Genomic DNA, 22,565 nt, shown 5'->3' with positions numbered 1-22,565 from the left:
GCAGTAGCATACAAATGTTTACAAAAAGCCCTTTATTTTGACATTTGAATCAGATACGTTTTAGAGAATAATAAAAATCTTTTACTGGTGATTTATAGAGATTTTTGCATGCGCAAAATTCAAAATCAGGAAAATATATCATTTGTTATATGACTTTTGTATCAAGTATTGATTTGTTAAAAGCCTCTCTGGAAATAATGTAATAGTTATCTACTGGCATTTGTGTGACATAACTACAGAGCACGAAAGCACTGAAAACCACCCAAGGGCAAGAATGAATAAAAGGGCTTTTGATTACTTTTCTAGAGTAAATTGCAAAGACAAATAAGAAAAAGTTATTATTACTAAAATCTTAATATCACCGTTGTATATTTACAAACTAGATTGAAATTTCTTGAAACAAGAAGTTAACTTGATGGGATTTGTGATTCTAAATATGTATAAATAAATTCACATTCGTTTATTTTACCAATGTACCCTTCAACAACTAAAAAGACATTTGGGGTATATAATTGAGCTGTTTCTATAATATACATTTCAATTTTTACACCAGACACTAAGGTAGAGTGAAATTAAAGTTCAATCCCTTGTTCTTCAGGGTGAATCAACTCAAGGCTGAGCTCGTGAACCTAGAAATCCTACATTTAGACTGCTCTGTTGGGCCCCAAGTACAACATAACCTTCAGAGTTATCTTCTATAACCATTCATAAATACTCTCTATATCTACAATGCATGTCATTTCTTTGTCATTTAGTACTGTTTCATTTTATCCGAGAAAAAAAATCGAAAACTTACCGCGTGTAAGGTCAACTTTCTTGGTTTCCTGCGAATGACGTCATGGATTTCCGTGTATTGAATAATACGTCATCAAAACGGCGGGAAAATACACATGTCTGGACTTGAGAGATATTGATCGTATAACCCATAATAATAATAAGTACAAAAACACAGTGCCATCGAATTATAGCTGGCACACTTCACAACGTACTATGCCTGGATCAAGAAGAAAAGCAGGTAAGACTCATCTATTTAAAAATCAAATCAGACTACAACACTTTCTTTTTGAATTTTTGCGGTAGCCAGACACTGACCCTGCTAATGCCAGTGCCATTGTAAACACTAGTCAAAAACCAGCTTCTTTCCCCCCTATTGCTGATAGGTTATCACCCCCCCCCCCCCCTCATCCCATGGTTGGTGGAAATATCATAAGGTCAATAGAATGCACCATAACCTAAATGTAACATTCAGTTTACAAGTCCAGCCTTTTTAATTGAAATTTCTGACTCGGGATTGTATGTAGTGCACTGCAGAGGGACCCCCTCCTCCCCTCCCCCCCCCCCCCCCCAACACACACACATTCACTCACACACTCACTCACACTGTTAAATGAAATCCGAAAATATGCACTTAGGCAAAAGAAAAAAAAAAAAACGTTGAAAAACATTTTAATCTTATGCCCCTTTGCATTTTCAACTACTGTACATCTTCCAAACTTTTAAACCTCTTTTAAAATACTTGTACTTGATTCTTAGCCTCCAGTCCAGGGGATGCTGAACCCAGTACCAAGCGGGTGAAGACAGAATCTGTGATAGATGGCGTCACTGTCCAGTGGGAGGTTGAGGACAGGAAGAACACATGGATGTCATACCCTGCCAGTCAACAAGGAGAGATTACTGAGGGGTTTAATAATAAGGAGACACAGGTGTGTGTTTTAAAAATTTTAAAAATGGACTGAGATGATTAAAAATTCTGTTTCTGTGCCCTCTTTAATATTGGTGGACGTAGAACTATTGGTACTTTATTAATTATTTGATTTATTTGGTTATATTTTTTTAATTGGAATTAGCATATATATCACAAAATGACAAATTCTTATTAGTGAGATTTTTGGGAAGTTCATAAACTGGCCAGAGGAACCACACTTTTTAATTAAAAAATTTTAGTAATAGCAATCTCACCGCCTACCTAGAGAGAGGGGACATCATGTCCTTGTATCAAAAATAGTATAATTTACTTTTATTTATCTAAGGGGCCATTCAGAATAGGGGACTTACTAGTCCACTCCAAGGGTCAAATATGGCCAACCCACTTGAATACTTCCCCACAGGGAATCTATTCGGTGTCTATTAGCGGATTAGATGACAAGCTTTGTTGTGGGTCGCCATATTTGACCCTGGGACTAGTTAGTTCCCCATTTTGAATGGGGCCTATGAAACATAATATCAACAAAGTCTGACTGTTTACCTTTCAAATTGATGTATTTTTTTGACAATAGGTGGCACTTGTTGATGCAAAGGGTGATGAAGTGACAGTGCTGTTTGATAAAATGACGCAGAAAAGCAAAAAGACAGGATGGGAGAAGAGGATTCACTGTGCAGTACAGGAGAAAGAAGGGACAGGTAATAGGAAGTAATGGGATTTCTATTCTTAGTGTAAAAATTATAAGTTTTTTTGTGATTCAAGTTGATATTTGACTTGGTTATCCCTGGGTCAGAACATTTAAACCACTGACATCATTGATTTTGGAGGGGAGGGAGAAGGAAAGAAGGGTATTGATGCCCACTGAAGCTAATATACTGTAGTACAGATTATATTTGCGTTCACTCGTGACTGTATTGAATGTATCAAAAAGATGCTGTTGATATTGAGAATTGAGGGAGGAACTACAGAAAATAAAATCAGATTTAAAAGATTTCCGTTTAGTGTATTGTGATGAATGTCTGTATGATCATCAATATGAGGTTTTTCTTTAAATTTTCATCAGGTTTTATAGTGCAAATGATTCCATCAGGTTTTATAGTTTTAGTTAAACACCACATTGTTCAGTTATTTTCCTTAGATTTTTCATACCAATTAATCTTTGACTTCTTCAGATTTCTACACATGGCAATGGAAAGATGATAAAAACCAGTGGAGTTTCTTTGGTGTTGACATCAGTGTCAAGCTCGAAAAATCATTCCATAGTCAGGACAACACTGTTTCATTAACAATAGCAAATAAATCATATACAGTGGATATAAAAAAGATGGAACAGAAAAATGATGATACAGGGTACTCCAGAAAGATTGCAAGACAGATTTCAGGTAAGTTAGTTTTGTGTAATTAGAAAAGTTGATGATTATAAAGATTATAGCGAATAATTGTGGTAAAGCTATATTTGATATTGCTGACAATCTTGAACAGCAAATGTTGGAGTGTAATTTTATAAAACAAAAATATAAAAGTTGATTTTTTGTTTCAAAATTGAAAAATTAACAGTATTTTTTTTTTAAATATAGATCTCCAGTTGCAAAATATTGTCATTTTCCAATTTCCGAATCTATATTATTCTCCATCATGTGGTTAAGGAGGTTAAAGTTACAGGGAAGCAGAAGGAGAAGGAAGCAGCATCAACAAAACCTTCCATGTTACATCAAGGAGGTTAAAGTTACAGTGATATTGATAAAAGTGGAAATTGTAAAGGAAAAAGTTAACTTTATTCTAAGTGTTTGAAGTGAAGAAGCTTGCTGTCAGATGAAGTATATATTACTTTGAGATATCCTGTGCTCCCCCCCCCCCCCCCCCCCCCCCCCCCCCCCCAGTTAAAAAGGAAAGAAGCAAACAAACAAATAATTTATTTGGAGATATTTGATTGAAATTGTCCTTCTCATCGTATCACAGATCCTGAATATATAATGTTCTATAAAGAATTTATTTGAACTGCAGATGCTACAGCATTACCAGAACCACCACCGTCAGTCAAAGCAGCCATTGTTGCAAAGCCTTCTGGGAAGAGGAAAGCTGCAGAGAATAATGTTGATGAGACTGGGGATGCAACACCTGCTGGGAAAAAAGGGAGATCGGGGCACAGTGCAGTTAAACAAGAGAAGGAAGCAGCATCAGCAAAACCTTCCATGTGTAAATAACTTCTTTGTCAAAAAAAAAAAAAAAACATTAAAAGGAGATATTTCAGAGACAGTTTTATATCTGTATAAAAGATGATGAAAGATTTAATGATTGACTATGTTTTTGATGTTGGATTTTACCATGGTGGTATCAGAATTTAAGTTAAAAATGTCTATATTGTAAAAATATTTGATCGGGATATTTTTATCAAATTATAATTGTAATGAATTCGCCAAAGACATAAAATAAAGCACTGGAAATGACTGTATTAAAATGCCTATAAATATCACCTTTCCAGCAAAGACGGTCCTGTTAAAAGGCAAGGCCCCAGTGGACCCAGAGTGCATCCAGAAAGTGGGCAAGGCTCATGTGTACTACGAGGGTAATGACGTCTATGACTGTATGCTGAACCAGGTGAGAACAAAGATCCACTGGAACTGTTGTAGTTGTGGCACCTGTTTATTTGGCAAATTATGGGATCAATGGATCATAAATGAAAATTATCAAACACAAGTCGAAAAAACTTTCACACTGTTGGCTTATGGCCATCCTGGACTTTAATCTTCATCAAAAATTTATAAGAGGGTTCTGGTCGCTATACCACCTAGTGGTCACATCATCTGCTCACATCAGTCTGATGAAGGCCTATTTTTGCTCAGATTATGGAATGCTCTTGTCAGCAAGTTAGGAAGAAAAAAAATTAAAGCTCTCTGCCTCATTTTATACAGGTATGCTTGCACCAACATTGTATACACACACCCATAATTTTGTTCTGTGATTTTACGTTTATCTACAGTATTTTACATGTGTGTGCATGTCATTGTATTATGCAAGTCGAATTATACAACTGAACATGAAATGAAACATCTAGCATAGAACTGGAGATACAATGTATTTACCCAAAGTATATCCACCCCACCCAAATCTCAATGCTCCTTTGAAGAGGAACAATCTATACACCTAAGAAATTTCTTGCATCTCATATGTAATTTAATATTTGGAGTGAGCAATTCATTGTTTATTTTCTCTTGTTTTTTTCAGACAAACCTTTCAAACAACAACAACAAGTATTACCTGTGTCAGCTGCTGCAGGATGATGGGAAGAAGTCGTACAGCGTGTGGTTCCGCTGGGGTCGCGTCGGGAAGAAAGGACAGAACTCTCTCTTCCCGTGTGGACCGGACCTGGAGGAGGCAAAGAGCATCTTCTGCACAAAGTGAGCATTGATTTTTACTTTTGGTAATAAGTTATGGTAATGACTTGATCTTTTGAATGGGCAACAATGAGAACAATGCAAAATTTCTTTGTTGACAGCAACTAAATGAAAATTAGTAGTGTGTGGTACTTTGCCTTATTTTGATAGTTGTGTTTTGTGTATCTTATTTTCCAGATTTCATGACAAAACCAAAAACGAATGGTCTATGAGAGACAAATTCCAGAAAGTCCCTGGAAAATATGACCTCATCAAGATGGACTATAATGCTTCTGTAAGTATATTTACAGGGGTGAGATTTTTCCGACTATTGACGGATTTTGGACTTTTTGGGAGCCAAACATTTCATTGGCCTAGAGGGTCTGAGGCACCCCAAGCCAATATTTGCTGACTTTTTCACCAAACGGCAGTCTCATTCCTGTATTTGGCTTCAAAATGAGCCAGGGCTTGACACTAACTTTTTATGTACAGACACAGATGTGTCTGTACATATAGCCATCACCTGCGTCTGTCGTCGCCGTCGCCGTCGCCGTGCACTTTTACCGATAACACGATAAGTGGAATACTGTTTTTTCTTTTGGCTTGAAACTTACAGAACTGATGAATATTCATAATACGCAGGTCAAGTTCGAAAATCAGCATGATCGGGTCATTTTTAGGGAAGTTATGCTTTTTTTCACTTTTTTCAGCATATATGCAGCACCGATAACACAATAAGTGGAAAACCATTTTACCTTTTGGCTTGAAACTTACAGAACTGACGAATATTCATAATACGCAGGTCAAGTTCGAAAATCAGCATGATCGGGTCATTTTTAGTGAATTTAGGCTATTTTTTCTCTTTTTTCAGCATATATGCAGCACCGATAACACTATAATTGGAAAACCATTTTACCTTTTGGCTTGAAACTTACAGAACTGATGAATATTCATAATACGCAGGTCAAGTTCGAAAATCAGCATGATCGGGCCATTTTTAGGGAAGTTATGCTGTTTTTTCACTTCTTTCAACATATATGCAACGCTAATAACACAATATAAGAAAAACAGATAGGCCAATTGTCATTATACTCACAGGAGTAGTCAAACTAACTAAAACGCAGGTTGAGTTCCAAAATCAGCATAATCGGGCCATTCTTTTAGAAGTTATGCTGTTTTTTCTTATTTCCTCAGATTCAATTGTTAGGCATGTTAACAGTCTCATTATTGAACTAATAAGATACGTAAAAGTGTTTGTTTGACATTTCCTGCATCTTAATAACATTGTTAGTTGATTATGTAAAAATGATGGTAAACTTGTTATTGTGTATTATGTTATAAAGTGTCAAAAATGGAAATAAACAAATATCATTGCAGTTTGTCAGATTCAATCATCTACTATATTCATTATCTCAGAATGGAGGAAATTGGACATTTAACACTGTTCTATTGATATTTATCCCATCTCATCAATTTTCTTAGTTGATCATATACAAATGGTAGAAAACTGTTTATTTTGTTTTATGTTAAAAAAGTGTTTTAAAAATGGAAGTAAACCCATTACAGAACAGTGCTGTCTTGTTTCAGCATATATGCAGCACCGATAACACGATAAGTGGACAACCATTTTACCTTTTCCCTTGAAACTTACAAAACTGATGAATATTCATAATACGCAGGTCAAGTTTGAAAATCAGCATGATCGGGTCATTTTTAGGGAAGTTATGCTGTTTTTCACTTTTTTCACCATATATGCAACACTGAAAACATGATAAGTGAAAAATCATTTTACCTTTTGGCTTGAAACTTGCAGAACTAATGAATATTCATAATACGCAAGTCAAGTTCGAAAATCAGCATGATCGGGTCATTTTTAGGGAAGTTATGCTGTTTTTTCACTTTTTTCAGCATATATGCAGCACCGATAACACGATAAGTGGAAAACCATTTTACCTTTTGGTTTCAAACTTACAGAACTGATGAATATTCATAATACGCAGGTCAAGTTTGAAAATCAGTATGATTGGGTCATTTTTAGGGAAGTTATGCTGTATTTCACTTTTTTCAGCATATATGCAACACTGATAACATGATAAGTGGAAAACCATTTAACCTTTTGGTTTGAAACTTGCAGAACTAATGAATATTCATAATACGCAGGTCAAGTTTGAAAATCAGCATGATCGGGTCATTTTTAGGGAAGTAATGCTGTTTTTTCACTTTTTTCAGCATGTATGCAACACCTTTGTGCTATATGACGGTACTGTATAAATAGCAGTCTTTAAAATTGTCCCTTGGGTGATCACTAATTAAATTAAGGTCTATAAAGTCACTTGCCTACTCATTAATTTTCAATTGGCCATTAAATGAGATTACATAAAACACTCCTTGAGATTTCCCTGTAAAGTCCCATAGGTTTAGCTCTCTTAACTGTGTCACAAAATTAGGATTTGGTGATAATTGTGCAGATAAATGGTGTTTAACATTGCAAATAATTTACAACAAAAAGAATGTGTTATGCCAACATGCTATAGATGCATAACAGTGCTTTATTTTTCTCAAACTTGGTGGGGTTATTAATATCAAGTTAATACAGCTAGATTAAAAGTTTGAATAGCAGCTTTATAGGAATTTTTTACGTTTTATTTAAAATTTTTTTAAAATTATTTTTCAAACACTAGCATCTTCAAGATGTGATTTTATACTCCCATCCACCAGAAGTGCTGTGCATTTTCTGTATTTTTGTATATAATTGTTATTTCTTCAGATTTAATTCTTAGGCATGTTAACAGTCTCATTATGGAACTAATAAGATATGTAAAAGTGTTGTTTTGACATTTTCTGCTTCTTAACAATATTGTTTGTTGATTATATAAAAATGACGGTAAACCTGTTATAATATTGTGCATTGTGTAATAAAGTATCATAAATGGAAAGGAACTCATCATTGCAGTTTGTCAGATTTAATCATTCACTATGTTCAGCATCTGCAAATGGAGCAAATTGGACATTGAAAATTGTTCTATTGATATTTTTCCTATGTCAACAATTTTCCTAGTTGATCATTTTGTTTTAAAAAAGGTGTTGAAAATGGAAAGAAAATCATTTCAGTACAGTTATCTCTTGTTTACATTTTGGCATTTTGAAAGTGTGACTCTGAACTTCCATGGCCTTGAAGACCTTCCCAACTCACATTTTCTGAATATTCATGATACTTTTATTTTTTTATAAAAAATTTGATGGTCATTATGCTGTTAAGTATTATGTTTTATTGCATGAAAGTTGAAGAAAACCCTATTTTGGACACTGCTGCCAGGATAGCGATTAAGGGAAAACCATGTTACTTACAATACTGAAACTTAGTGAAAAGTTTCATAAGACAGAAGTGCGCAGCTTGTGTTTGAAAACCAGTGTGATTGTTTTCTGTTTTGGAGGCAATGCAGGTTTATAGAGTGCTATACTGGCATTTTCAAGTTGTGACTTATCACTCCCATCTGCCAGGAGCCCTGTACTCTTACTTTGTAACATTTTCTGTATTTTGTTAAGTTACAAGAATGATTCTTAGGACTGACATACAGCCAAAAAAAAAAAAATTAATAATAATAATAATAATAATTATATATATATATATATATATATATATATATATATATATATATATATATATATATTATGAGTTTAAGCAATTTTTTTTGTGTGTAATTTTCACTGTACCTCATTCTGGCATTTCCAAAGTTTAACTCTTATCAGCCTGACACCTTAGGGACTATTTCCAGACCCTATCACGCTAACTGTGGATCGATCTATCTCCATGGGAATTCTTGCTAAATTGCAATCAATGTAAGTGGCTTAGTTGTCTGTCACGCCTACTGAAACTGGCATGCCAGAATCCCAAGACTCTCAAACTGAAAGCAATTTAGTGAGAAACCCCTTGGAGTTGGATTGATCCTGTTAGATTGATCTAGGTATGGGAACTTAGTCTAATGCTTGATACACATTTTACTTTCATCCTAATCCAATGTTATGCAGAATAAGAATTTGATGTTGGCTATGCAGTTACAGTAAGCATAATACATTAGTTCATCAGAATTGACAGTATCCTATTTCCTGCGTTTTTATTTTCTGGTTTTTGTCTGTACATTTGACAGCTTTGCTGCCTTGTTTCAATACTGGTCGGAGATATCAGTAAATATTGCAAGGGTTATTTGGCACATGACATTTTACTTGCTCTTTGGGCAAGTGACCCCAGCGATTCAATGGACCTAAGTCAGTTTTCAGTGGCCCAGGGCCAGTGGGCCACCCTTACTGTCGAGCCCTGTGAGCCCTTGTTGCCTAGCTAAAGCAGTTGGTAGATCACAGAGAGGAAAGTTTATATTTTCCTGTAAAATTTGAAATGTCAGAATATCTGCTTACTTTTGGCTTTTAGGTCAAGGACACATTCAAATATTTGACAATGTTTATTTATCTTTCTATAAAACATTTGATATATGTCTTCCAGTTGTGACCATTTGTACTCTAAAGCAGTAACTGGAATCGAATGAAAAAGAAAAAATGCTGATTTTTAAAGATTAAAACAATCCTTTAACAGATGTAGTTTGATGAATAACATAAAACAATCATTTGTTAAGCAACATTTGCATGGGATTAGGATTTTAAAAAAGTAAGTTAAAATATTGAAATTTCTGAAAAATACTAACTGGTTTTCCTCACACAGAAGGAATGATAACTATTGCTGCTGCAGCAAAAACAATTATTTGTTATCCTCATTTATCCTCGTAGGATGAAACAGATTCGGGTAAAAAGAAACCCGAGAAGCAAGAAAAAGTTCCTCCGTCCAAACTTGACCCCCGTGTCCAGAACCTGGTCAACTTGATCTGTGACATCAAGACTATGGAGGATGCTGTCCTGGAGATGAAATATGATGCACAGAAGGCACCTTTAGGTAAGTTAGGCAGGGGCGGATTGAGGCTGTCTTCTAGGTCTTCCGGAAGATGGTCAGATTTTCAAGTTTATACTGTCCGGTATCCATTCTTTTCTGTCGGAAGACGGTCAAAAATAGAGGATGGATCAACAAAAATAATTTGGAAGACTGTCAGAAAATATCTCTGGATCTGCTCATGATTAAGACAGCTTTTTATATATGAATAAGAGTAGAAATATTTCGTCATCTCCTTACTGTTACTAGAACATATCTTAGTACAAGAAGAAAAAATTGTGACATTTTTCTGTGCCGCATTTATTCCCATTATTAACAGGAAGGAATTTATAGTATCATATGCCACCACCATCCCCACCACCATAGAATTAATCAGAAGAATCTTTAAAATGGTTCTAAAGCAAAATAATAGAATATAGTAACCAGTCTTTTTCCCAGCAAAAAAAAAAAAGTAAATCGATGTCTTCAATTTCAGGAAAAATTACCAAAGAACAGATCAAGGCTGGGTATGCTGCTCTGAAAAAGATAGACAATTGCATCCAGAAAGAAGAGTTTGGCAGAAAGCTGGTTGAAGCCTGCGATGAGTTCTACACACGAGTGCCACATGATTTTGGGTGAGACCTTATTCAACATTCTATAACTGGAATCTATATTCTGTGACATTTTTATTTACAGACACAGTGTTAGTGCATATAATCATCACCTAAAACTGTCGACTGCATCATTTTCATGCACTTTTCACAGATAATGCATTTTTCAAGTGTTCAGCTAAGGATAATCAAGTTAACTTGATATAAGGATGCTGTTTTTTTATGTTGGGTTGATGCATTTCAGTGCACTCGGTAGGATTTTTCTAAGGGAGTACCGTACCCCTTGTCCAAAAAAAGAAGGGGTAATTTTCAAAATGAAGGGGTAAAATTAAAAAATGCTCATCAAGGTGTAATTACTATGTCACCTTATAGTGTTGATTCTTTGGCTTTTTCTCCAAAAATCAGTGGAGGGGGGGGGGGTGAAAATATAACATGTAATTTATTAGAGATTTTACATTGCTTTTAAATTACCACAGAAACAATCAAAATACAACAAGTACGACTGCACTTCATAGCCAAAAATTTACAATCTATTCTTGACTGAGATTTAAAAATGCTCCTGGCCTAACTGCTTCCTTAGTCAAGTTTAAAAAAAAAACTAGGTCAAACAAGCGCTCTGTAATAGTTGGGAGAGGGAGAGATAGAGAACGGCGCCAAAATGTCTGGACACTGACAAGTAGTCACCCAGTATCTGTCTCTGTCAAACAAGCATTTTTTAGTATACTATTTGAGAAGGGACACAAAATTTACATATTTAGCCATTTTAATCAATCAAAATGTTCATACTTCTTACTCTTCCTAGTGTTTCTCCCTAAAATTGATGCCGACAAAAAGTAGGTCAAGTCGGGAACATTAGGCACCCGTCGTTTTTAAGTTTTACTAAATTGTTTATAAATATTAAACCTTTGCTTTCAATTTGTAAATAATTACTAGAAATATTATTTCACAGTTTGTTGAAAGATAATTTTTATTTATGTTTGTTAGCGCAGCACTTCAAGTTCAACTGTTTTCTAAGTTGGCCAAATCTGGAGCTAGCCGGTTGCTGCAAACCACTTTGTTTCCAACCGGCAAATGACTGCCAATAATAAACGATCTATTTTGTCTGTGATAATAAATTTTACACTTCAAATTTTCCGGGCAAGTGAACAGCCGAAAGTCACTTGCGTTTCCGGGCAACTACCAGCTAAATTTTAGTTGCCCGGCTTATAAAACTAGTTGCGAAACGCAACCATCGCAAGTAGGTATGTCGGTAAGCATGTTTTAGTCGGGTAATTCAAATATCTTAAGAAAAAAAATGAGACACTTGGGAATCAATTATGACATTTTCAACATGAGTCTGACCGTCAACAGTCAACGGACTGGTCAACTTCGCCGATCTTCAAAGCCAAAGGTGTGCGTATTCGTACGCGCTGGGGCTCCAGCCAATGCGTAAAAACAGCAAAACAACGCGTAATTACGCACTCTCATACGCTAACGAGTTTACTGGATTTGCTTTTCTTAGAATTGTTATTGCAAGTTAAGGAAAGTGATTCATGACAAAATTATTTTACATTTATGATAAATGTTTTTATGACTTTTTCTCCAGCATGTCTAGGCCCCCCGTGATAAGAACTAAGGCAGAACTGAAATCCAAGATCCAGCTGCTAGAGGTAAGACTGAGAGCAGTGTATGAAATTCAAGGAAATTACTAGCCAGACCGCCGGGCAGGTAACTCTGAGAAGTTACCAGCCCGGCCATGTAGTTACCTGCCCTAGTTATGATAACCCCTAGAGTTAAGAGAGGTATGCTGAGGGGGTCTAGAATGCATTCTTGGGAGAGTATGAAAGTAATGAAAGGGCAATATCGTGCCTTATGCATGGAAATTTAGAAATTGTTTGGAATTTCTACTGAATGATACCTTGTCAGTGTTGGATTTAGAGGGGGTCAGGGGGCTCCTGACGCCCCCCTTTTAATTTCTGTAAAAAAAAAAAACTCACCTCTTGAAATAAGACTTTCACTAGTTGAATCATAGTTCTAAACCATACCAAATGGCACCATTCACCATCTAAAATACCAAAAATGTTCAGGGCCCTTTAGCGGGCGGGGGAGGGCGGGGGTAGTCAATTCAGTTTATGTTCACCTTGCAAGCTGTATCATTTCTTCTTCAATAATGTATTCATAACTTTTATTCCGATTCCGTGATATCATTTGATTATAATTTTTGCTTTTCTGTATAGCAACAAGTATGACCAAATATATATATATTGTTGTCAAATAAATCGATCTCTGTGCTAACAATAAAGAAGAAAGAATTTAGCATGTAGGGTCCCTTTGAATATCGCTTTTAAGCTTTAAAAAGCGATCGGGAACAGTCCTGCACGCTAATGGCCCATAGACAGTCCTGCAGGGCCCCGTATCTCGAAAGCATTGCTTATTGAGAAAAGCAATATATATCACATAGAGGCTACAATATATTTTATGGGGCGAGTATGGGCGAGTTATTGGATCGAGATGCTTGCGCTCGGTAGCAATGCGTGATACTTTCGAGTTACGGTTTTACAAAAAATGTTGCCGCTCGACTAATTGCAAATCGAAATCACCTTTCCATTGGTCCCAATTTGTTCTCTTTAGTTTGGTTCTGTCGTAATCTTTGTTAATTTTATTTCTTTCCTCAATTGTTTTTCTTTTGTGGACTTCTCTATCGGACTTGATAGAATTTTTTTCATTTTTGACAGCCCAAGATGAAACCATGTGGGAAAAGAACTACATCTGACGCACGGCGTAAACTCGTACGTTCACTCATAATTTTGGGATTCAATTTTTTTGTAAAATTCTCCTTTAATTTGCCTCCGTTGCCTTTATTACTGTTGATTATAAGCACTTCATGTACCTATAAGTCTATTTAATCAATATCATAACTTTTTATACTTTCACATTTTTATTACTCTCGACCTACAAATTGCTGCTCGCGGTATCTCCTCTACACAAAACAATGACGTAACGTTATCTGCTGTGCACTGAAGCTGGTTAAGAACAATGTGCCTCGTTTCAAATTGTCTTTCAACTTCATATCACACAGACGGAACTTCGAAAACGAGGCCACTGAGAGGGAGACTGTTGGTTACATTTCGATACTAGCGTTCGATTGCAAGCTATGGTTAGTTCTTTGCTTCTATAAAAGTGGGTGAAAACAGTGAGTTTATGTGATATTTTGCTGAAATCGCTTGTGAACATAGACAAAATAAAAGGTGAAAATAGGCTGTAAAAATAGCCAGCCCGTCGGGCGGGTAATCTGCAAATCTTACCCGCCCGGCCTGAAAGTTACCAGCCTCAGGCTGGCGGGCAGGCGGCCATTTCATACACTGCTGAGAAAAGTTTTTAAAAGTTTGTTTCTCTTAAGATTGACAATGACAATAGATTATTCTAGTAAACTGGTTACAGTGTAGAGAGGCAGGCCCGTAGCCAGCAATTTCGGAGGGGGGGGGGGGGTTGTTTTCTGAAAAAGTGGACCTTTTACCATAAATTCCTCAAGTAGATAGATCCAATTTTACCCAGAGTGGACCTTTTCCCAGTAAAAAGTAAAGAGAGGAGACTCTCTCCATGATAATTTTAATGAATTTTGCTTCAGTAGCTGTTGGGTTTTGCATTGAATTATTGTTCAAATTTTATAACATTAGCACAATTACAATAATAGTAAGCTAAATACATATTTCTATAATATCTAATAGTATCATCAGTACAGTTGAAAATATAATGGAATTTATCACCAAGATTGAATAGTGGTATTTATATGCACCCAAATATACTGAAGAAATGAAAGCATGCACTTTAGAATATGTTTTTGTAGTTTTTCTGAATCAGTGGTGTGCTCTTTCTGTAGCATACACATTTTACGGCATATTGTTTAACATAGATATATTGTCTTTTATAATAAGTCTTTTTCTTTAGTAACTAAGACATTTTACAAGTTACAAATTTAAAGCATTTACAGGTGTATGCTAAGACAAATACATGTTCGTATAAACTATACTTCTAGTATTTCATTAGTTAATATCTGTAACTTGTGTGCTTCGTGATTTATAATCTGCATGGCATATGTGTATATTATTTCGCACATTGTTATAGTTATTGTAGAGTTTGCTTATAACGAAAAGTCATTTTCACTACAGGCACTGGGAGACATTGAGATAGCCATTAAGATGTTAAAGGAAGGAGACTTCTCTGAAAACCCTGTTGACAGACACTACCATGCCCTGCACTGTAAGCTGAAACCCCTAGAGCAAACACATGATGACTTTAAGGTACCCACCTCTCTGGCATCAGAATATTGTTATCATTGATAATGTTTCTTCAATTAAATTATTTCATAATTATTTTTCTTTTAGTTGTTAGAGAAAAATTTTGCTTTTGGAATATCAGTGGTAATGTTTTTTTTTTTTTTTTTTTTTTTTTTTTTTTTTTTTTTTAGGAAAATTGACTTGTTTTAAGATATTTACAGAAATTCTTAAAGTTAAAACCTTTTTTACAGCTAGTTGAGAAGTACTTACAGAACACACACGCAGCAACCCATTCTCAGTACAAGATGAAGCTTCTTGATCTCTTTGACTGTGACAAGGAGGGGGAAGCCAAGAATTTCAGAGACGTTGGAAACAGGTGACTCTAAAACAACAATTTCATATGCTTATGATATTGTCATAAGCATATGAGACCTTTTTATGTCTAAAATGAGTTTGGAGAGTTGTTGGGCTTTTTGCAGTAATGAGATTGTTCTGACTTTAAATTAAACACAATTTTCTGATGGTCAGTAACACACACTCATTTTGAAATGACTTATTTTGGATATTAAATGGTCCTCAATCTTTTTTTGAAAACCCTACTGTGTATTGATTTGGAATTTATAAAACACCATTATTGAGGTTTATTCCTGATGTGCAGATTGCTAGAATCGGTACCTTTCATGTCTCTGTTTAAGTTTAAATCTCTGTTATTTCTAATATATATATTATTGCACTGAAAATGTCAAAGTGAAAGTGGGAAAGCATTCATTCCATAATGTGGATACAACTGTTGACATTTGCAGGAAACTTCTTTGGCATGGTTCACGTATGAGCAACTGGGCAGGAATATTGAACCAAGGACTGAGGATTGCACCACCAGAGGCACCTGTCACAGGCTACATGGTGAGTTGACTTCATGACAGGGTCTCTCTTTTCTGGAGTGGTGGTTCAAATACTGAGCGGATAATTCTGACATTGTTAAGCGTCATGCAAGAATTGATAAGTTGTAATTCAAATTTTAATGATTTTTTTAGTTTTTGTCATCACTCTTTATCCAAGTTTGAAGATAACTTCAATTGTTTAGCTGATAGATATAGCTCACTTTGCTTTTCATAAATGTAAATAATATAAAAACAGAATTATGGATGAATTGTCATGTGTGATTTGACAACTAAAACCTGTTAAATATTTCAAACATGTTTCAGACAGTGGACTGAGAATTGAAACAGTTCTGGCCAGGTTTCATCCTCAGAAAATTTTCATATTGCTTGTTTGCGAAATATTTGAAAAACAGTCAAGTTCAATTTTTGTTCTCAAGTAATGAGCAAAGTATTACAAGAACTATTTTTGAACCTTTCTTATTTTTTATTTCAGTTTGGAAAAGGTATCTATTTTGCTGACATGTCCAGCAAAAGTGCCAATTACTGTTATCCAACAAGGTCCAAGAATGTTGGGCTTGTCTTGCTGAGTGAGGTTGCCTTGGGAACACCCAATCAGTTGCTAGCGGCAGACTATGGGGCCGACAAACTGCCCGCAGGGAAGAACAGTGTCCAGGGACTGGGACGTGTGGCGCCCGATCCTAAGGAAGAGGTTACAATGTAAGTAACTGTTTTTTATAGAGTAGTGTTACTTCAAGTTTTATATATAACACTATAGTGTGTTATGACAATTGTTTGAGTGCACTGTCTGGTGTCTTTAAAGTGTATTATATGATAAAGCGGTTTTTCAAATTAAGAATAAAGTGATTTATTTTTCTGTTTGTGTTGGTAGCATTAGGTCTATAGTGTTAAAGTTTCTTGTTGTCTTGTTAACTGTTTCAAATTATTAATCGTTGGTGAATATGAAATGCTTTTTATGTATATATTCACCTTTTGCATCTGCAACATCTGCAACTGAATCAAAAATTTAATCCTTATTTTGTCTCCTTTCAGGTCAAATGGAACAGTAGTTCCTCTTGGTAAACCAAAAGACACTGGCGTTAAAAACCCTAGTGGTTACACCTTGAACTATAATGAATTTGTGGTGTATGACCCAAGACAAGTGAGAATGAAATATCTGTGCAAAGTGCAATTTAACTTTTAGGAGACTACCAATTTCTTATCTAACTGACTGACATATCAGTGGAGAATTTAAATGTGGTAAGAATGAAGAGGCATTGTTTTCAGTGCTCCTTCACATCAGCAAGAATATTTTTTTCATGGATGGTATTAAGATTTGTTTATTGTAAGTTAGAAGTGGAATGATCATTTGAGGAGTTGGCTTTGAAAAACGATAAAAAAAGACATTGATTGGCAGTAGAAAAAGGATACCTTAAGTTTCATTTCAGTGACAGAACATAGAAGTATATATATATTGATGCATCTTTGAAGATCTACATTACAGTTGTAAAATACAATCCAAGCTTTCGGCCCCTGGGCTTTCTTCGGGGATTATGAACAAAAAGTGAAAAAACAAACTCCTAGGATATGTGACGTCAGTGATGTGTTAAAAAAAGTGACAGAACATAAAAATGTAAAAGTTTTAAGCAAATATTTGTCATTTTTTACCAATTAATCAAATTATATTTCCTGAAATTTTTATTATCTGTTTAAAAACAGACTGCTTTAATTTATAGTCTTGCTAATATTTGAGTGAAATGAAAATGCACTTGACTATTCAGTTCAGTTTCCTATGGGTATTATTAGACAATCTCAAAATTTTTCATTGTTAGTGTTGTTTTTTTTAATCAGACTTTGAAGTTTCTTTTGGTTATATGTAAGTGCTGTACATATAAGTTGTACATATGAAATACATTTTATGACTTTGAAAGTTCAGACTTGCTTTCTCTAAATAATAAAGATTTGGAAAATAGCTCTCCTCAAATATAAAAAACAGACAGTCAACATTTAAAGAAATACAAAAATAAAATAAAAAATTTGCTGGTGTGTGTATGTGTAGATGAAGGAATGACAATTTGATCATATGTGGACAAATTTATCCTCATTAATTACTAATAACAATGTGGTTCTGTTTTCACCCCCATTTGTTTGTACCTCAAAAACTTATGTTGGGTTTTTATGACATTTTCAGGATAGGTCAGAAATAAGCTAACTTAAGTGATTAAATTTTGTTGGTGATCTAAAGGATTCTTCTTAAAGGATTCCTCACCATTGCCAGTTGATGTTGGCGACTTCGAGTTGATGTGCAATGAATGTGCTCTCAACTATCACATTTTATTATTGTACAGATCTTGATGGGTGGCGGTCTATGCTCATTTCTAGTTTATTTTACTTTTACCCGTTTTTTCTAAATTGGATGCCTGTATTAACAACCGCATTCAGTGTATTGTCAAGTTATCACATTTGTATATGACAGCTAATTGTTATTACTCAAAGACGTTCCTCTGTTGTTGCTGGATGAACATATGTTCTTACAAATCTTTCTGTTTTGCTGCCTATGAGATTCAGTGCAAAAGGGTAATGAAGTTCAGAATGCATTACATTGTGCATTTGTCCACAACTCGTCTTGCATGTGGTCATGTAACTGATTGTCTGCTCATTGGGTGGCAGTCATTTGCGCACCATTACAAATTTCAATCACACACTGATGCTGATGGAGCATGAAATTTGAGGCTCCATTGGTAATAGAAGTTTCGGTCCAAGTAGATCGATCCAACCCTGTGGGGATTCTCTTGGAGTGCAATCATCTTAACTGCATGACCACCACCTCTTCTTGTTTCCAACATACTCATATAATCAGCAGCTTTTCTGTATTCTACTAAATGCCAGGAGGAGGCATGTCATTCAGTTATAATTAAGCTGATTGCACTTGGCAAGAGTCCCTGCAGAGTTGTATCATTGTATGTTTCTTGGGTCATACATTCATCTCCCACCTACTAAAACGTTCATGGACATGCATATCTTAGGCACTTGCATTTTCAGGCTGCACTTACATCTTTACGTGCTAAAAATCCAAATTCAGTTTTTTTCTTTTTTACCATCATGAAAGATACATTGTATTAAAGAAAAAACTGAAAAATCTCATTTCTGGCAATTACTGGTATCTTAGTCATTATAAATTTTTTGATATGTTGAAGTGACTAGAGTGAATTGTGCACCAGACTTGAGCTCTAAATTTTGCATTTAGGCACTCGGGGTTTATTATCATGGCTGGCAGCATTGCTTTACACAAATATATTAATCAATAATCCCACAGCGAATGACACCCACACAGACATTCACTCTATGCAGTCAGTAGTTTTCAACATATTTTCAACCTTCAAAAATGAGTCCTCGACCAAAGTATTGTATGTGTTTTTTCTTTCATTTCTCTTCTAAAGATACAGGTGCTCTTTGAAAAAAATTTAGCATGATTGAGAAGGAACCCAATTGTCAAGTTTCTGTTGCGCTCAGTATTCCCAGGGGCCTGTTAAGTACAGGGGCTGCTTTCAGAAGGGATCTTGATTAGATTTCTGATTGAAACATCAATTTTTCCACACTTCAAAATTTTATTTAATAATAAAGTGCTGTCAGTTTGTAAATTACATTAAAGATTTTCTTTTTTGAGTGCTTTCTAAGTAGTAAGAGGCTTGTGAGGCTTCTCTAGGAAATATTACTACATTGGCAAAGGAAAATGAGATTCTGTCTAAAAAGTATAGAGGTTTTTTGATTGTGTAAGGACGCTAAGCAGAATGAAATGGAACTTGTGTGCCATATTACATAAAGAGGAAGAGGGGCATGCAAAATGTGTCTTGTAGAAAAGGAATGCTATTCAATTTCCATTTATCAATTTATCATCAATTGGTCCAAATGAGATTTAGCTAATGGACTAAAGCAAAAATGGTCAAGCGTGAGTTGGGCTTAAAGAGAATTATGCCATTAGTTAGGTTTTAGCCTTTTTAAGATGCTTATTACATAGGGATTTCTGCAGATCTGCACAAAATCAGATTTACTAATGCTGAAGTATCATATATGTTATTCGATATGGAGTACCATGTCTGTTAAAAAGAGATTCTGAGATAGAGTCACAGGGCAGCTCTATATTTTACGCCATTACAGTTTTTGTTCACAAATTCTGCAATGACAATCATTCCAAACACGTTATTTGGAGATTTATCAGTGTAGTCCCTCACAATAAATTGCCACAAAAAAAAAGTGGTTTGATTTGTCACAGTGGCACATCTTGAGGACCAAGACGTGAGAGACGCAAATGGAATCCACACGCTCACTACGGAAGCCAATCAGTTGTGTGATTATTTCTACCAACATTTTCAGGCACAAAATTGTTCAATTAATTTTTACAGTTTCCATTTGACTCATCATCGTGGGTTCATGCAGACAGAGAAATGCAATTAGTTCGCTTTCAATGCCCATCCCTGCCCATACGAATTAGTGTACAAAGGGTAATAACATGGGAGCCCTAGCCAACTAATGAATTACCAGCTGGCCTGTGCCTCTCTCTAGAGGTTGACAGCTCATCATGGCGCTCTTGATTTTGATAAATGTTTCACCTCTGGGAACATGAAGCAAAAGTCAAGAGCACTTTGTATCTCGAACAAATATGTATACATTGTATGGTCAGGGCTCCTTTCACATGCTCACGCACACATACATGTGCAGGCACACTAACACATACACGTGCAAATGCAAATGCACATGCAGCACAAAAAAATGAAAAAGAAGGACAAGTTGAAAGCTGGTTTAATGTTCGAGACCCAATATTTAATCTACTTTTATTCAGGGTACATGTATATGTGGAATAGCCTAACCTAATATTGCACTTGTATTGATTGAAAACTCAAGCCAGAATTCTTTCATCTTGTGAAACAAGCTAATATCTTCATTTAAATGGACCAATTCTGATTTATCTGTGGTCTTGATAATTTAAAATGTTTCATATTTATTTAATTTTTTGTTTGAAACTAGACGGAAGTTTATACATGTACCTCAACCTTTCAAGAACTGAAGGTGATGATAGTAGCTAAGCTATTCGTCTAAAATTTGGGCTGCTCTTCCAGTCGTGATTTATTTGCTTGGACAAGGAAATTTGCAAAGTGCAATGAGATGATTTCAGTCCATTACTTTACTAGCAGACAATGCTAGCTGGAGGATTTATTTGGGCTTATTGATTTGACTCCCACATTGTGTGCATTATACAGCTATCTAATCTCCTTCATATTTTACTTTTAACACTATTTATCAAGATTTGGGTCATGCGGTTATTTTCAAAAAGGATCTTTGGTCTCAGGTCTCTGTCTAATGTTCAAAATATTGCATTATGTGGATTGGGCAATTTTTATCATTAATTTCTATATGTATCCAGAGAGGGCTCAGCTGCTTTTCAAAATTGTATCAATGACTGTCATTAATGTAGAAGTACTGTTTTATGTAAACTGTGTGCATAAAGTTCACATATACTGTGTGTGTGTGTGTGGTCCTATATCAGTACCTTGGATAAACTTATCAAATACATGACATTACACAATGTAGCAACCCATGTAAGAAAATGTGTTGTTGTAAATATCAACTGATACTCTTTGCCTTGGTAAAAAGTATCGATATAGAGCGAAGGGTGACGCAATTAGAGGTGCTTGGAGGTATATACGACGACATGTTTATCATAAAAGCAGGTAGATGTTTTCCAGTAGCAAAATAAATGTAGTGCTTTAATGTGGGTGATTTGTAACTTTTTTCCATTAAATCTCAGGTAATGTCACGGAGGCCATGCAGACTACATTTATTTTCTATGTTTGTTGTGACGATGCATATTTTTCACTTTTGAGTTTGATTTTCGAGAAGAAATATTCCTCTTGAAAGCCAGTGAAGGTTGCACCTTGGGAGTTTTTTAGGTTTGTTGGAAAATCGCTTTGATTGTAACCAGTGTTCCAGTGCATTTTTAGTTATGGGGAGAGATACAGCAATTTTGCATAGAGAGGATTTGTGGTCGCAGCTCTGAAAGGGACAGAGGCCATCCCTGCATAATTTCATGGTGTCAGTCAGACATCTGCGTAAGTCGGCAGGCCCATAGCTAGGGGGATTCGGGGGGTTCAAAAGAACTGCCTTTTTTGTCAGAAAAAGGTCCATTCTGGGTAAAATTTGATCTAGGTAAGCAAAAGTTTCATTGTAAAAGGTCCACTTTTTCAAAAAAAAAAAAATTTTGAAGTTGCTGGCTGCAGGCCAGGCCGGACTTTTTTATGCAACTTATATTATGACTTTCATAAACAAGCTGAAATAACCTAGCTACCAGTATGAATAAGGACTCAAGGCAAGATAGACAATTGATCAAATTATTGCCATTTTCCCACTACTTTCCCTAGTGTGCAACATGATTATCTCAGCTTGTAGCCATTTTTGTCCCATAGTGACTCCGTAGGTACCCTAACACCCCATTCCCATAGATATTTAGATCGATCTATCCCCCTGGGGAGTCTCACTAGATTGGTGTCAGCTTAACAGGCTTAAATGTCTGTCCCGCCTACTAAAAGTTCTAAGGGGGTAATTAACTATGGTGCGTGCTCGCACCAATTTAGCAGCAACTTAGCGAGAACCCCCAGGGAGTTAGGTTGATCCAGATGGATCGATCTAAATCTTTGGGAATGCAGTCTAAGAGTGTATTCAGAACAGATGATCTACGAATAACTGATCCACCGACTAATCATGGCAGACCCCACTTAAAAGCAAGCTGCCCCAATCCCCTGCTGGTCTCCCTGCCTCCACACACGCCATATTA

General features: G+C 35.6%; 3 protein-coding genes across 14 annotated transcripts in view; 1 reads left to right on the top strand and 2 right to left on the bottom strand.

Annotated features, from left to right (window-relative positions):
- The window catches only part of LOC106157335 (uncharacterized), a 77,842-nt gene extending 76,918 nt beyond the window's left edge, over positions 1-924 (bottom strand). For all 12 annotated transcript variants that reach the window (XM_087011913.1, XM_087011908.1, XM_087011918.1 and 9 more), the window contains exon 1: positions 797-924. The gene's annotated coding sequence lies outside the window, so the exon portion shown is untranslated. The remainder of the gene's footprint in view (positions 1-796) is intronic.
- Positions 1-22,565, bottom strand: part of LOC106152358 (uncharacterized) — a 92,233-nt gene that overhangs the window by 6,517 nt on the left and 63,151 nt on the right. The window lies entirely within an intron of this gene.
- On the top strand, positions 870-17,671 carry LOC106154131 (poly [ADP-ribose] polymerase 2-like). The gene is made up of 16 exons (XM_087011926.1): positions 870-1,015; positions 1,534-1,703; positions 2,277-2,400; positions 2,875-3,084; positions 3,707-3,898; positions 4,185-4,300; positions 4,928-5,100; positions 5,275-5,371; positions 9,856-10,018; positions 10,488-10,626; positions 12,188-12,251; positions 14,751-14,882; positions 15,110-15,234; positions 15,662-15,761; positions 16,233-16,456; positions 16,790-17,671. Exons 1-16 carry the CDS (start codon positions 991-993, stop codon positions 16,938-16,940), a joined length of 2,205 nt encoding a protein of 734 aa, XP_086868052.1. The 5' UTR covers positions 870-990; the 3' UTR covers positions 16,941-17,671.

Source organism: Lingula anatina, chromosome 4 (genome assembly GCF_051362555.1).
Source record: "Lingula anatina isolate TDL-2025a chromosome 4, LinAna3.0, whole genome shotgun sequence".
Lineage (NCBI taxonomy): Eukaryota > Metazoa > Brachiopoda > Lingulata > Lingulida > Lingulidae > Lingula > Lingula anatina.
Note: the sequence above shows the minus strand (reverse complement) of the source record. Positions and strands in the feature narration are given on the sequence as shown.